At 50.9% G+C, this 16,470-nt stretch overlaps 2 protein-coding genes across 3 annotated transcripts; one reads left to right on the top strand and one right to left on the bottom strand.

Moving 5' to 3' along the window:
* Positions 1-581: 581 nt before the first annotated feature.
* Positions 582-5,648, top strand: LOC6591655 (protein RRP5 homolog). The gene is made up of 5 exons (XM_002016814.2): positions 582-699; positions 762-3,055; positions 3,118-4,718; positions 4,785-4,950; positions 5,383-5,648. Exons 1-5 carry the CDS (start codon positions 625-627, stop codon positions 5,546-5,548), a joined length of 4,302 nt encoding a protein of 1,433 aa, XP_002016850.1. The 5' UTR covers positions 582-624; the 3' UTR covers positions 5,549-5,648.
* Positions 5,649-5,866: 218 nt separating this feature from the next.
* Positions 5,867-15,966, bottom strand: LOC6591656 (bromodomain and WD repeat-containing protein 3). 2 transcript variants are annotated; one of them, XM_026989603.1, is made up of 13 exons: positions 15,866-15,966; positions 15,566-15,624; positions 15,409-15,438; positions 14,906-14,965; positions 14,040-14,286; positions 13,162-13,969; positions 13,007-13,103; positions 12,625-12,939; positions 10,049-12,552; positions 9,713-9,986; positions 8,054-8,914; positions 7,454-7,637; positions 5,867-7,389 (listed from the first exon to the last, which is right to left on the bottom strand). In XM_026989603.1, the coding sequence occupies exons 1-13, from the start codon at positions 15,906-15,908 to the stop codon at positions 6,185-6,187; spliced, it is 6,687 nt and encodes a 2,228-aa protein (XP_026845404.1). In that variant the 5' UTR covers positions 15,909-15,966; the 3' UTR covers positions 5,867-6,184. The 2 variants fall into 2 exon arrangements, with proteins under 2 accessions (XP_026845404.1, XP_002016851.1); XM_002016815.2 differs by having other exon boundaries at positions 7,700-8,914.
* Between the last annotated feature and the right edge of the window lie 504 nt (positions 15,967-16,470).

The raw sequence follows: 16,470 nt of genomic DNA on the forward strand, positions 1-16,470 counted from the left end.
AAAAAAAGAACACTAAATCTTTCACCTGAAATTCATAATTTTCGTGTAGTGTATTTAATACCACCTGGCCGACAATGGGTTAATGTACACTTTCCACTATCAAAAATCATATTCCCCGATTTTTATATTCGGCTTAATATTACTAGCTAGCTAGGACCCTCAGCCCTGAACACATAATTTTATCCGATTTATACCAAAATTTTCTACAAAATTGGCTAATTTTTAAGACTAATTTTTTGTGGATTTTTATTAAAATAAGGTTTAAACAAAAAAGGTCAAATTATAAATTGTTGCTATAAATTTGTTTGACTTTGCGTCTTTTACAGCACATATCCCGCGCAACTAAATTTTTAAATATATTTTGATAAACCCAATAAAACTATTAAATATATTTTGTTTTGTCAAGCTTTTAATGTTACTGATTAATAATCAGTTTTTTTCATAAAGTTCACCATATATGTAAAACAACGCCGATTTCCATGGACCAACAATTTTCCGCCACCGACTCTATTTTTTCATTTATCAGCACTGACTCTGAATTTGTTCGTCGACGCACGTGTGCAAAGGGAGGGCACGTTGAAGTTAAATTTTTAATATTTAAAGCAATTAAATTCAGTTTCAACAATGGTTCCTAATGAAAAAAGTTTCCCGCGTGGCGGCATAATCCATGCAGAAGCCAAATCAGCAAACTCCAACATTGTAGGCTTGCGCAGCAACAGTTTTCACCTGCCGTTCTTACAGATTTTCCCCCTGTTTTTCAGATTTTTGGTGCGACACAGAAGAAGGCTAAAAAGGGACAACAAAGCAAAGCAAAGGATAGCTTTCTGAAGGAGCTCACCGAAGAATACAATGATCAGCTGGAATCGGCATCTGCGGAAACGCTCAGGCTTGACACCCTACAGGAGGACATGCTGGTTATGGGAGTCGTCAAGGAAAGCAGCGCCATTTCTCTGCAGATCGCCATACCCGGACGGATGACAGCTCGTACTCAGGTGGGTGAAATATCGGAGGCCTACACACGCGTCGCTCAATCGGCAATGGCTGGCGAAACGAGTGACTATCACGATCTGACAGAGCTCTTCCCCGTGGGCACCATTGTGTATGGCAAAGCCATCAAAACAGATAAGCCGGGCAGCAATCGAACCTCCGTGCTGTTGTCCCTCAAGCCAGCCGATGTCCATGAGAGGCTGCACCACAAGAACATCAAGAAGGGATTTGTCTTTTCCGGTGCCATATCTGAGGCTCTGGAGCACGGCTATGTGATTGAAACGGGCATCCAGGGCCTGACGGCCTTTGTGGCCTGCGAGGCGGCAGAGCAAACGCTGCACGTCGGACAATTGGCGTTCCTCAAAGTGAAGCAAGTCAAACACGATGCCAGCACTAGCAGTTGCACCTGCGTCCACGTACAGCAGGATGCGTTGAAGATCAAGAGCCAGAATGAATCGAATCTGGACTACATTCTGCCTGGCAGTATTGTCAGGTTCAAGGTGTCGAAACACCTAAAGGACGGCCTCAAGGGCAGCATCATGAACGAATCATTCACGGCCTACGTAAACGAACATCACATGGCCAATGCTCTGGAAACCCCCGAGGACTACGAGCTGAACGAGGAGTACCATACCCGTGTGCTGTATGTCATGCCTCTGACCAAACTGGTCTACCTGACGCTCAATCTGGACATCAAGCAGACAGCAGAAGACGTGGAGGACCAGGTGGAGGAGCCGCTCAAGCCAGGCTCGATCGTGGAGAAGGCCAAGGTCCTACGCCTGGGCAGTGGTGGTGTGGTGCTGCTGCTCAATAAAAAGCTGAAGGCCATCCTTTCCTACGGCTCCATCAAGGCAAACTTCAAAGGAAACTACGACAAGGACGAGGTGCTGTCCAAGTATGGTCGCAAAACCAAGCATAAAGTACGCGTCCTAGGCTACGATATGATAGAATCGCTATACTACTGCTCCGACGATCCCAATCTGGTCAACGAGAAGCTCTACAGCCTGGAAGATCTCAATCCGGGGGATATTGTCACCGCAAAGATGATCAAAAAGGACGAGAAAATCAACGGCTGGACAGTGAAGATTGGCAGGCTGAATGGCATCATCGATCAGCTCTATTTGGCCAACAATCTCCGCTACGAGGCGGGCCAACGCGTGCGCTGTCGCGTCCTCGACATTAGCCTGGATCGCAAGACCTGTTATTTGAGCAATCGCAGCGAATACCTGCGGAAGGATGCCAAGCTGTTGACCAGTCTATCGGCTGCCCACGAAGGTGGCGTCTACCTGGGCACCGTTGTCCGCTGTGAGCCTGGCTATATCCTGGTGAAGTTCGGGGATGGCATCAAGGGTGTCCTCCATCGCCAGAACCTGAGCGAGAAGAGCTCGCTTTCGTTCTTTGAGGGCCAGACCACAACGTTCCGGATACTGAGCCGCAACAAGGATCAGATCACCTTGACGCTGCCCGAGGATAAGTTCCAGCTGGGCGAGATCTGTCCCGTGGAGATAACTAATGCATTGGATGCGGGTCTCGAGATGAAAATCACCTATCCCGCCGATGAGGACGAAGATGCAGACCAGGACGACGAGCAAGAGCCAAAGATAGAGGAATTTCTGGGCCTCATTCCATCCAGCCTGCTGTCGGATCACGTGGAACTGATTGCCGCCCAGAAGCGCATCCATCCGGTGGGCTCGCACACGGAGGCCGCCTGCATTGGCCAGAATATTTTCAGCCTCCGCGATGTCCCGTACTTCAGTGGCCAGCTCACCACGGACTGGAAGACCGTCCAAGTGGGGGACATAGTCCGGGCGTATGTCAAAAATGTATCCACCGATCAGGTGGTGGATCTTATGGTGGCCATACGCGACTACAACAAGGTGGTGAAGGTGCACGTGAAGATGCTGCGCCTGAATGCCGTGCGGGCATTGCCCGTTGATCTTACGCCCGATCAGCTGCTGTACGTGAAGGTTCTCAGCAAATCTGTGGAGACCAAGACGCTGACAGTCTCGGCCAAACTCACGGATGTGTGGAGCGGGGATCTGGGCGAGACGGCCAAGCTGGTGGAGAGGTAAAAGAGCAGCCCGAACATAGTTCTAAGGAGTCTTCATTAACACTTGTATTTCCTTGCAGCTATTTCGATGAATTGATGCAGATTAGGTCTGTGCTGAAGGAGAAATCAGCACCCATTGCCAAATTCGATTTGGGGAAAACCATCAGCGTGATCTTCAAGGGCATTGATCCGGTGTCCAACGATTGGCTCTATACAGTAGAGGGCTCTCCAAAGGTGAAGGCTCTGCTGGTCTCCAGTCTGGCTCCAGCAGGCAGCGCCGTCACCCCTCAGGTGGGCAGCAAACAGCCGGCCGTGATCTTGTGGATCGATTATGCCGAGGATCTGCTGCTTGTCAGCACCAAGAAGGTGGATATTGAGCACATCAATACCCAATGGCTGATACCCAGCAATCTCATTGGCAAGACCGGAATGAAGGCCAAGGTTTTGCTTAAACTGGACTCCGTTATCGTCTGCTCTCTAAAGAAAGGCGTCAATCCGTTGGTCATCTGCCCCGTGCGGCTGCATGCCAACGATGTGGAGAACTCGGGCAGTGCGGGTCTGCGGCCCGGAGATTTTTGCAATATTGGATTCATACACGAAGAGCTGCCCATCGCTGTGCCAGAGACAGTCTGGCGTTTGTGGAAGGGCACAAAGCGAGCAGCAACAGCGACAGCAGATGAAACCCTGGGTCCAGTTAAGGCCAAGAAGGCCAAGATTGAGGCAGCTCCAGTCAAGAGCAAGCAGGAAAAGATTGAGGCAGCTCCAGCCAAGTCCAAGAAGGCCAAGGCGGAGCCAACTCCCACCAAACGAAAGGCTGAAGAGGCAGTACAGCCACAGCCGCCTACTAATGGACAGAAGAAGATTGAGTCCCTGACAAATGGCATCTCCAAAAAGCAGAATGGCCAATTCTTTGAGGACAAAACCCCAGCGAAAAGTGCAAAGGTAAATGCAGAGACAGCTAAGGGTAACGCCACACAGCATGAGGCGGCCAAGGCCCGCATGCCAGGTGTTGCCAATTTCTGGGAGAGCGACTTAAACCAGACGAAAGATGCATCCAGCGACGAGGAGGAGGATGAGCCAACAACTGCCGAAACTCAGACAAACTCCAACAAAAAGAAGCGTCTCAGTGCCAAGGAGAAGGCCAAAGCGGAAGTCAAGGAAGAGCAGCGCCTGCGGGAAATCGAGGAACGCAATGCCGATCCCCAGGCTCGACTGGAGACCATCGACCAGTACGAACGTCTGGTCATTGCCCAGCCAAACAACAGCATGTCCTGGCTGAAGTACATTTCGTTCCTTCTGTCCAACACGGAGATTGAGAAGGCACGCGATCTGGCCCGAAGAGCCATCGCAACGATTTCCTTCCGCGAACCGCAGGAACTGCGAAACATTTGGAGTGCCCTGCTCAGCATGGAGCTCGCCTACGGCAACAACTTTGATGAGGTGCTCAAGGAGGCACTGCAGAGCAATGATCCCCTGGAGACGTACATCAGTGTGGTCGACATTCTGAAGAAGAACAACCAACGGGAGCGCCTCTCCTCGGTGCTCGTCATCCTTCTGAAGAAGTTCAAGTCTGAGCCGAAGGTGTGGCGTCTGGTGGCTGAAGCCTACTTCTGGCTGGGAAAATCCGATCAGGTTCATTCCCTGCTGCAACGGGCCCTGCACTCGCTGCCAAACCCAGAGCGTAAGCATATCCCTTACACTGTTTAAGAACATTCCCTAATCCGCATTTTTCTCTAAATCTCTTCAGACATCAACCTCATTGTGGCCTTTGCCAAGTTGTACGAGAATAACGATGACAAGGACATGGCCCAGACGCTGCTCGACGACATTGTCACTTCGTATCCGAAACGCATTGACATCTGGAGTGTCTACGTGGATATGCTGATCAAAACGGGACAAATTGACTCCGCGAGGTAAGCTAATACAAGTAGAGATGTAATGTTACATCATGAGTTGCCTCCCAGGGAAGTCATTTGAGTTCACATATTCTGTATTGTATTTCTAAATGATCAACGCTCTTCAACAAGGTCGTAACGTAATGTGTAACAGATGTAAGAAGCCTTCCCAATGGAAATCTAAGCTTTTTGTCTGTCGGCTGAGTTGAAAGATGATCTGATAGCTATTTGTCCGTCTGTTAATTTAAAAATATCTATCTCAGGCTGAGACTTTCCTCCTTGATGGGATTGTTGAATCCCCACCAGCAATTCACACTTTACCTACAAGATAGGGTCGTGCCGATTACTGCTGTAAATCTCAGCCCTACAAATGGTTCCATTTCTCTTCCCTTCAATCGTATTATCTTAAAATAAACTGAACTCATATGGATACTCCTATACTTCCAATAGAAACGTTTTGGATCGTGCTGTGCAGCAGAAGTTGAAGCCCGAGAAGATGCGAGTGATCTACAAAAAGTATCTGACACTGGAGAAAAAACATGGCTCCAAGGCGACAGAGGCCAAGGTGATGCAGGAGGCTGAGGAGTGGGTGAAGAACTTCACCAAGTCAATCTAGTTCCACTACTAGATGCGTAGATCCATAGATCCGAAGATCCGTAGATAGATGATTAAGAGATTAAGGAAACCATTTAAATACAGTGTTTTTTTTATGAATACTTTTATTCTAAAACTATTTTAAATGAAGTGTGATTTCCGCGAGTGTGCTAATCTTGTGTTTCGTGTGTATGTATATGCATAATATATATATATATAGAGATACATATAAAAGTAAGTGCCTGTGGCACACAACCCAACCTACATGCACACGATGTAGAAGCTGCTGCAGACGTGAGAGAGGCTTCCTGGCTGCCACACAGAAAATGAATCGTAGAACTTAAGGACAATCATTGAAAATAGTATTCTTCTTGCAGTGCATATAATGAATTTCAATGGATATGGGGCGTTATGGGATACTACACATTACAACATAATGCTTAAGATTAGGGGGGAGAAAGGAGGCGTCGATGTGCCTCTGGATCCTTGGACGATTACGATGACGAAGTGGTTGTTGACGTGGTTTTTACTCTTACACATTAATCAATAAGGGAAAGGGATTTACCCTCGCATATGCTGGCTCTTTTTAATTAGATTTTTAGATTTAATTTATACATAAAACAGTCTGGTGTCTGGTGCATATGGTGGTCTGGTCTGGTCACTCCTTGAAGATGCCTCGCGCCTTGGCCGATATCTTGCGCACTCTTCCGCGACTGCTCACGCTCACCATTTGCTCGTCGCTGTCCCCAGAGATGTCGCCACCACCCCCACCCCCATCCCCGTCCTCCGGCTGCTCCTCCTCATCTTCCGCTCCGGATTGCTCTTCCGGCGATTGCTCTCCTCGTTCCTCCTGTGAGCTACTGGCATGGGCATCGCCATTGCGCATACGTTTACGCTGATGTTGTGCTCTGCGCGGATCGGTTTGCTCCTCATCGGACTGCTCATTGTAGCGGGGTCTCTTCTGATTGCGACCGCCACCGCGTTGATTGTTGCCGCGCTGCCGATCGGCCCGGCGGGAGGAAATGCTACGCGGCACCACATAGTCCTCATCATCATCGTTGTCATTTTCATTCTCATTTTCATTGACGACCGAGTTGTCCGAGGGCGGACGACGCGCCGGTGGCGGTCTTCGCTGACGCTGCGACGAGCGCTCTTGTGCGGCCGCCGTCGCTGACGACGAGGAGGATTTGGTCTTGATCCGGGTCCGAGTCCTCCCATTGCTGGGCGACACATAGCTGGTCAATGGCTGATTGTCTTCGGAATCGGTGGCAGAGGCTTCCTCATTCTCTTCCTCCTCATCTTCATCGTCCTCGTCGTTGGTCTGAGAACTGGACCCACCATCAGTGCCCTCATCGGAGGCAGCAGCATCCTCATCCTCGTCCTCGTCCTGATCCTCCTCCTCTTCCTCGTCCTGAGAGTTGGCCTGACTCGTGCGTCCACGCAGACCCCGTCGGGTCCCCACATTGCTATGGCTATTGCTATTGCTGTTGCTGTTTGTCGTGGAGGTGGGTCGCCTGTGGTTGGCAATGGCTTGGATCAGTCGTGTGTTCTCCAGCGGATCTGTGCTCGTGTCCAGCTCATCGGCATTCCGCTGATGCCGCGACAAAATGCGTCTCGGTGGTGCCCTGGACGCGTTCACAGTTCCCAGATAATTGTGGTCATGGGTGGCCACGGCAGGACTATCCTCCCGATGGTTTGGAGCAGAGGTCGATATGGAGGAGGTCGTGGAGGTGGCATGGGAGCGCGTCATATGCGTGCTCCTTTGGGGCGGCGGTGAGGCCAGTCTTCGGCGCAGTGCCAGAGGATGAGGTGGTGCTGCCGCCTGTGATACGGCAATGGCTGTGCTACTTTTTGCGGGTGTTTCTAAAATTCAACACACACTGTTAGCTGTTGTCTTTATTACTGGATGGCTGTGGTGGCTACTCACTCTGCTGATTGTTCGCCAGCGGCTCGTTATCGCTGTCATCGTCATCATCGTCGTCCTCGCTCGGGACCTGATTGATGGCCGTGTTGCGATTCGTACGCAACTGGCGAGACGGAGCTGGGCCGACTATACCCAAAGCGGCGCGGCTGGTCGATGGCATATCGTCTTTTGTGGGTGTGGGAAGGATCTGGAAGACAAAAGAGATTTGTGGTTAATCGAATAACATTTCTCAATATCCTTCACACGCACCTCTTCAGCCTCGTCGCTGTCCTCTTCCTCCTCTTCTTCAATATCACTGCCACGACCCCAGTCGAGAATCGCCCGCTTGGCGCTCTGACGCGTGGGTCTCGCCACGGGACCATGCGAGTCCGTGTCGGACTCAATGATCCGACCATTGCGCACTGGCAGGTGGTAGCTGTGATCATTCTCGGCCGCATGGTGGGACGTGGATGTGGTGGCTCTCCCACCATTGGCCCGCGTATTCCGTGAGGGACTCTCCAAGCTGGGATCGAGGGCAGTGGATGCAGCAGCAGCCGCTGCTGCTGCAGCAGCGGCCGCACTGGTACTGGGGCCATTGTCTGTGGCCTGAAACCTGGAATTTACCTGGGATCTGCCCCTTCGGCGGGTCACATTGCTGTGGCTGTCCTGCGTGCTCTCGTCCTGCTGGGAATGGGAGGCGGCCTCTTCGGAGCTTCCCAAACCACGACGCGTGCGTCGAGTGGTGGCCGAGACTGCTCCTCCACGACTGCTGCCCGCAGGGCTCTTGTCCAGGCGGCGACGTTTCGTGTTCGAGTGTCCGTTTCTGTTGGCAGACTTTCGCTTCTTCCCTCCGCGGCTGCTGCGTCCCCCATTGGGGTTGTAGCTGTCCTCGGAATCATTTGGATTGGACTCATCGTCGACGAGACGCTGGCGCGGTCTTCCACGTCGCGGTCGAGCCTGCTGCGGTGAACTGGCATTGGTGTGGGCATCGTCCTCTTCTTCCTCGTCACTGCTGGCATCTGAGGTCGCCTGGGCACTGGTCTCCTCTTCGTCCTCCTCCTCATCGTCGCTGCTGCTGCTGTTTTGATGGCGTCTCTGTTGGGCCGCAGATGAGGAGGAGGTCACACGATTTGAGCCCGAGTGGGTGGAACTGGCCGTAACGGCCACCCCGTTGCGGCGTCGCGAACGTTGGGCACGCGCCACCGCCTCCTCATCATCATCATCGTCATCGTCGTCATCTTCGTCCTCATCCTCACTCGTGTGCGGCAATGGCAGTCTCCTGGGTGCCGTTTGCGGCTTCTGATTGCGACGCGTGGTCCGCTCCTTGTTCGGGCGTTTGCTGGGACTGCTGGAAGTTCCACGTCCGCCCCCACTGCTCCCAGACTTGTTCTTGTTGGCGCGTCTGCGTGCCGCCTTCCAATTGGTGACGACCGTCTTGATGCGCGACTCGAACAGGGCGCTCAAACGGAGGGTCATCGAGTAGATCTGCAAGAAAGAGAACAAGGAGAAGGCGGACCGCCCATTAGGATTAGGATTGGGTTTGGACTGGGCCGTTAGATTGTTAGTAGTTAGCCCTCCGAAGGGGGAGAAGACCTTACCGCTAGGTTATCCTATAGATAGATGATAGAGTCACGTAGATCGTCATTCATTTGGTTCGTTATTAGATATCGAAATGTTTGATGGGTTTTTATATTTATATTTTTGATATTCGATACACGATATTCGATAGACATTTTAATGGTTTATGAGGTTTTCGAGTTTAGGGTATTCGAGATATTCGAAATGGAAGGCATGTTCACGGTAGGCAAAAGAAACGTAAAGAATAGATGGATGAGCTTTTGCATGTGTGTGGCTAATGTGAGCGTGTGTGTGTGTGTGGGTGTGCTTTAAAAGGGTTTTTTTTTTTCAGTACGACTGCAAGACCATCGATATATCGACATATCTATCGAACAATGGGAGTTCCTCGTTAGAAACGATATATAAAACCTTGATCTATCGCCCAATTTCAAGAATTCATCGATTTTATCGATACTGTCATCGATGGTTTTGCAGTTACATTTTGAGAAATGGAACGAACAAGAAGGAACAATGGAACCAAAAAAAACCAAACGAACAAAAATCAAAGTCAAAAACAAAAGCAACGAATACGAGAGATGCCCCCTGTGATCGCTGATCATCTTGAGTCATAGAAAGCAATAAATGACGATCTGCAACCGATCTGATCTGCCGCCATATCTACAAGGGACAGATGCGAGTGGTCTCTGTCTGTTCCCAGGCACTCACCCGCGAGCGTTTGTTGGTATTGTAGTTCTTGGAGTTCTGGAATATCAATCGGACATCCTTGGCAAAGTCCATGGGATCATCATAGTTGCCACCCAGCAAGTCCTCCTTCACCGTCCGCAGATCCATCGGAGTGGCAATGATTTCCAAATAGTCCGGAAACTCAATGGTGTCCACTGGCTCACGGAATGGCAACGAATCCGGCCGCTGCCACATCAAATCCAACAGCTGCCGGCAATCCGAGCGCCAATCCCCATCCGAGTGCATGCGAGTGGACCTGCAGAAAGGGACCCAATATGTGTTAATATTTTGATATTTAACATTCAACATTAAACCTACCTTCGGGTGGAGGAAACACGTTGTCGTGCGGCTGCTGCCGCGGCGGATGTGGTGGGTCCGGTGCTGGTTGAGGGAACAACATCAGAGTCAGCCTCATTCTCGGACTCGGACGAATGATAGACATCCACTAGCTGATGGTAGACGGCAGCCACATCAATCTCATCCGCCTCCCTGATGATGCGCAGGCACAGATCCGTCACAATCCGCGCATGCTTCACAATGATCGTGTGCCGACGATTGTACTGCTCCGCATTGGTGGCCAAATACCGCACATCGAACTGTGCGGAGGTGATGCGTCGGTAAAAGTGATTCTCGAAACGTGACTTGACCGTGGTCAGATCGATCGGATACTCGATCAGGTAGGCATAGTCGGGATATATGTTGAGGTCGACGGGTGCCAAGAAATGCTCTGCGATGGACAGACGCATCACCTGTTCGAGGCCATTGATGATGCGGCGACAGGTGCCGTCGCGGTCGCCTCGATGCCACTCCTCGGACTTGGGCTGATAGAGCGTTGCGCGTATTTCCTCGGGCAGGACTGGCACGGCGCCACCGACTTCATCCGGCACTCGTTGCTGGTCGATCGGCTCCATATCCCAGGGACTCATGCGCTCGTACTCTCCATTATCCCAGCGTACGCGAAAGCACATGAAAAACGAGTCCGGAAAGTCGGCGCACAGGGCGTGACGGGACTCGATCTGTCCCATCCACCAGCCGTCGCCGATCATGCAGCGAAAACGATCACCAATGCTCCAGTTGCGCTGCACGGCCAGATCGAACGTCTGCCGCAGCACCAGAAAGTCCAGGACATCGGGCATATCATGATATTTGATCTTAAACGAGGTCCCCGTCATGTTGCCGTCCTCATCGATGATGGCCATCTTTAGGCAGCACAGCCGGGGCGGACGTATCTCATACTTGATGCCAATCACCCGCACCAGCTCGTGGTCGCGCAGCGTGTGAAAGTTCCATGGCTCCGAGCTGTGCGACAGTTTGTAGACCTTCTTCAGGCGCACGGCATCCAAGTAGCTCTGGTGGCCCTGACGAAAGTACACCACTTCGTCGCCCATCTGCGGATAGTACGGAGTCTTGCGCGGTATCACCTCGGACAACCACTCGGCGGGTCTGTACAGCTCCGGGATTTCACCGTTGACATCCGTGGGCGGGAACAGCACTGTCTTTCGGCCCACCTTCCTGGCCGTCACTTGTCCTTGGCCCTGGCCACTGCCACCGCTGGCAGCTGCTCCGACAGCTCTGCCGGCTGCATCCTCATCGCTGCTATCGTCGCTACTGTGGGGGCGACGGGTCAGTGGTTTGCGCTTAGATCGTTTGGGCGGCTCTAGATTGGGTCCCGGTGTATCCGCCACCCAATCGGAGTAGTCAGAGCTGTCCGTGTCCGAATCGTCGCTGCTCTCGTCTAGATTCGCCTCCACATTCGAGTAGCTGGTGTCCCCCGACGAATTGCTGGACACATCATCCTCCTCCTCTTCGTGTGCCGGGGGCACATCCTGTTCGTAGTGGTGCTCCTGTTCTTGATCTCTCACCGCTCGGGTACGATATGCTGGCGCCAGTGGTCCGACCACTTGTCCCGGTCCAGGCGGAGCGTTACGCCGCCTGCCGGGTCGGCCGGCCCCATTGGCCCTCGTGTTCCGTGGCCGGCCCATGCTGCCGCTCGTCTGCTGGGCCGACGCCGCACTGGCAGTATTGATCATGATGGGTCGCCGTCGCATCTCCCGTTTGTACTCTTGCTTCTCGTACAGTCCGGCGGAATAGCTCACTTGCTTGATGTTTTGCAACTGGGCGTACTTCATGGGACGCACATAGGTCCGGCGGACGAACTTCAAAGGCAATGCCTGCTGAGGCGAAGCCTGCTGAGCAGCTGGTGCAGCTTCCTCTGGACCTGCTTCCTGGGCCAATGCGGGCTCGTCCGGCGGCGCTGCTGCTCCCCAGCCATGACGTGGCGTGCCCAAACGTCCGCCTAAAACATTTCCGCGCGCAGATTGTCTACTGTTTGAGTTGGGCTGCTGCTGTTGCTGCTGCTCCTGACGCTGGCGGTTGGTCAAACGTTCAAACGATTGATTGCCATTGCTCGCATTCGATTCGTTGGCATTGGCACTGCCGACCGACTGGCGATTGGCCAAGGCCGCAATCATGCGATCTATGTGGGAATAGCCTGAAGGTCCAGCAGCAGCAGCCGGTGCGGCGGGTGCAACGGCTACACTGGCATTCAGCGGGGGATTCGCAGCATTCGCAGTCAGATTATCCTCAATGACCACACCATCCACACCCACAGTGAGATTGGGTGTCAACTGATCAATGGTGCAGCTTTCACGGCCGGGTACGAAACGTTGATACTTTGTGGGGTGTGGATTGCCATCGGCATCGACGAGAAAAGGTGGTGGCATCAAATGCGGCATTATCTGCGTCTGTTCGTCCACCACATGATGCTGGGCATCGCGCAGCAGTGGCCGGAAATCTGTGTGAAAGAAAAGCTCAGCGGGCAGCTGGCCAATCGAAAAGGAAATGGAAAACAGTTGAAATAAACAAATGACAGATGGAAAACATTAAGCACTCACCATGGAGTACTTATCCTTGCACATTCCCAGGCCAAAGATCATGATATGACCATGCGAATCGGTGGCAGCTATCATTGTGCCATCCGGCGACCATTTGGCATCGAACACGCTGCCATGGCCCTGCCCGTCGATGTCATTGAAGAACTCGGTGACCATCACGCCCTGTTCAATGTCCCAGAGGAACACCTGACCATCGTGGCCGGCGGAGAGCAGTACGTGCTCGTCCCTGGGGTTCGATTCGAGGACGTACAGCTCATCCTTGTGGCCGCGCAGGACACGATGCAGCTTGGCTGATTTCGAGTCCCAGATTTTGATCTGTACCGGGAAAGATATACATTAAAGACGGAGTGCTCTCCGCGTAAGGGATTGCTACGCTACTCACGGTGAAATCATTGACGGCAGTGATGACATAACGATCTGAGGCATCCCAGGCCACCATTGTGACCTTTAGCTTCTTGCCCTCTTCAGGCTCCGGGCAGCTGTCAAACGGAAGGAGTTACAAAGGAGAAGGAAAAGAATCTTATGGCTATAACGCACCTGGCCAACCGTTCGGTCATGCACAGCTTGACGCTCTTCCACTGCTGCGACTCAAAGGTCCAAATGTGTGCGGTGCCATCCTTGCTGCCGGATATGAACCTCAGGCCACGATGCGACCACTGCACCGAATCCACGGCATCAGTGTACGCTTCCGTTTCCAGTATTCTTTTGGGCCCATCTTCGCCCATCATGTAAACACGGACATGATGGTCCGCAGAGCCGGCAGCCAGAAACATGCCGCCCGGCGAGAACGTGGTGCACATCATCTGCGCCTGTCCCGGTCGCAGCTTCTCGTGGTACTGCGTGGGCTTTGGAGCGAACGTGATCTTCTGGCCACGTGGCGTCGAATACTGCCAGAAGGCAATGGAACCGTCTGTGCTGGTGGTCACCAAGTATCGCAAGTCGCTGCGTGGCGATGGGCAAAAGTTCACGGACGTTATCATGCCCGTGTGGGCGGAGAGGACAGCAATGGGGGAGGTGGTCTGCATGTCCCACACACGCAGAATGCGGTCCACCGATCCGGCGGCCAGCATTGTGTTGTCCAGGTTGATGGCAATGTCCGTGATCTCGGCCGAGGCACCGCGCAACGTCGCCAGGAGGCGCCCATCCGCCGCAGACCAGATCTTGATAAGCAGATCATCGGCTCCCGTGATAATGTAACGTCCAGTGCGGTCGAAAAGCACGCAGTACACGGAGGATAGGTGGCCCACGGTGCGGCGCAGCAAAATAGTCTTTTTATACAGCTCCGTGGGCACCAGGAGCTTGCGACGAACTTCCCCGCCATACTCCCGGCCAGCTAGTACCCGGGCTAAAGGAATCAAAAAAGTACCTTAACATTTTTCAAATCCGTTTCAAAAGGTCATTCATCGTCTACTCACTTATATTGTGGGTGCGCTTGGTATAGTCTGCATCTGGCAGTGATACGTCATGGAGGCGAGTACAGTAATCCCTGAGAGAACGATGCCCGTAAATGGTGTCCTGCGTACGCAGAAGATTTTGCCGACCAGTGCCAAGGAGCGAAAATATGCCTGGCACACTGCCCGGATATTGCCGTTCCACTAGCGGACCTAGTCGACCGCATAATTCCTGCAAATGATTGTCACCAATATGCGTGTATTTTTGTTCCTGCAACAGATTAAATTCAAATTAATAACGATGCTTTTTTTTATCGATAACCAATGCCACGATGAATCGCAGGCAGCTGTTACGCACACAAGCGATGTACGTATAACCGTCTCGCTCTGGCGAGCACAAGTCCGGGGGTTGTTTGTGTATGTGTATGCATGTGAAGCATGCTTATGTATGGAAAAGCAAGATGTCGGCTGCTGGCAGACTAATTGTTGTAAAAAAATTACTATGCAATTTTTAATTTTGGGTTTTTCTTCAAAAATTACTCAAAATTACACATTTTAAACATTTTTGTAGATTAATTGTGCACTTTAAAATATTTCAATTTTTTTAATCAATCTTTAATAATTTCCAATTTATTTATTAATTAATTTACCAAAATGTTTGATTAATGCACTTTTTATTTTAAGATTTTCCACAAATTAATTTACACACACGCGTGCATTCTACGGTGTCGCCGCTAAATCAATCGATTTGCGCGTGACGTCACAAAAAGGCACGCACAAAGAGAGAGGAAGCGCGACAAGCGAAAGAAGTTTTCCCACTTATGCAAGACACGCACCACACACAAAGAAAATGCAAGGAAATGAAACTAGAAACCAATTAAAACACTCACCAATTCGGCAAAGGTCTGCTGATGCTCATTTCCCAGCCAGTCAATGCGTCGCGGCAGAACCTGTGGAGAAAGGTAGAAGAGGTGGGGAGAAGGGAATATGAGCTGTTATCACTTGCACCGCTGCCTGCTTGCTGCGCTGACGAACATCGAAACAATGACGTAGTCAACGGGGCAGGGAGGACTACAACGTCACCGACAATTCTTCTTTTTTAGCAAGCGGACAGACCAGGCAGACTATCGGGCGGGCTACCCCGGGGCCCAAAAGCTAGCGGACTATGGTTTCAGTTGTCAGTATAGCTTGAACTGTGATATAAAACCGACGTAGGCTTTGTGTCGCTGCTGCTTCTCTTGCCGGCAGCAGAAACAACAACAAACCCCAAACAAAAATATATAAACAAACGCAGGGCAGAGTTTTTGCATAAACCGTGATACCGAGATGCCCCCGCCCCAAATCAGTTGTAGCGGCGACCCAGGAATCGTCAGGTCTGTGGCCCCACTCTTACATTCTTCTGCTGCAGCTCCTGGATTAACACCTGTAAGGTTGCAAACGATGGATGCAGTTAGTAAAATGGATGTAAACGCAAACCAAAAGATTCAAACGTTGAAAATTGCGCTCTTTTTTGAGGAGCAGAAGCCTCAACGCCTTCCAATCACACCGACCTTTGCCGTCTCATGCAGGGGCCCCGCTGTCAGGAACTTCGATATGAGGAAGTATAACTCTGCAAGAAGAACAATTCCACAGAATAAGTGCAACAGTTGGGTGGCCAAATAGCATTATTATACGAAAATTTCAACTTTTCGTATGGATGTTCTTGCAATTCGACTCGCGGCCATTCAGCCCAGGCATCGCGAATGCACAGCCATCGAGCCCATCGCAAAAGCACACACCTCTCCCGGGGCTGCGGGAGGCTCTGGGCAGCCATATTTTTGCACACACTTATTGTATTCGATTAAACGTACCTGGCACTATCACATCATTACAACTGGGCTGGCTATTTGCCATTATTCATTGCGAACTACAGCTCGGATTATTACAAAATTGTAGTTGCTTTCTTCCAAAAATTCTCTTTTCAGCTTCTTCTTCACTGTCACATTATCGATGAACCTCAGAAATATACTGAAGTAGCCGACTCGCTTTCAAAATATACCGATGACAAAACGAGCTTAGCCCACTTAGGCCCCCCTTTTTAAACAGTTCAACGACTTGAGATAAATGGTTTGTTTGTTGAGGTAAATATTATTCATTGTAAATTCTTCTTGTAGATCTATGCCATCTTGTTCCATCTTTCCTCTGAACTTAAAACAAAAACATGACATCTTTCACCTGAACTGCGCTAAAATGATTAAATTTGCATTATTTTCGGTGGAATATAAAAATACCCCCTTGGTCTACATTGGGTTAATCGTTCTCCGTCAAGGATTGGAAACCATATTCCGTGGAATATTAATACTAGCTATTAATTTGATCCTTCAGACCTGCCCACACAATTTTCTTCAATTAATGGACATATTTTCTACTTGACTTGTTCATTTTAAATACTTGTTATTGGTTTTTTCCTAAAAAA

The sequence above is a fragment of the Drosophila persimilis genome, unplaced genomic scaffold (genome assembly GCF_003286085.1).
Source record: "Drosophila persimilis strain 14011-0111.01,24,50 unplaced genomic scaffold, DperRS2 tig00000000-arrow-pilon, whole genome shotgun sequence".
Lineage (NCBI taxonomy): Eukaryota > Metazoa > Arthropoda > Insecta > Diptera > Drosophilidae > Drosophila > Drosophila persimilis.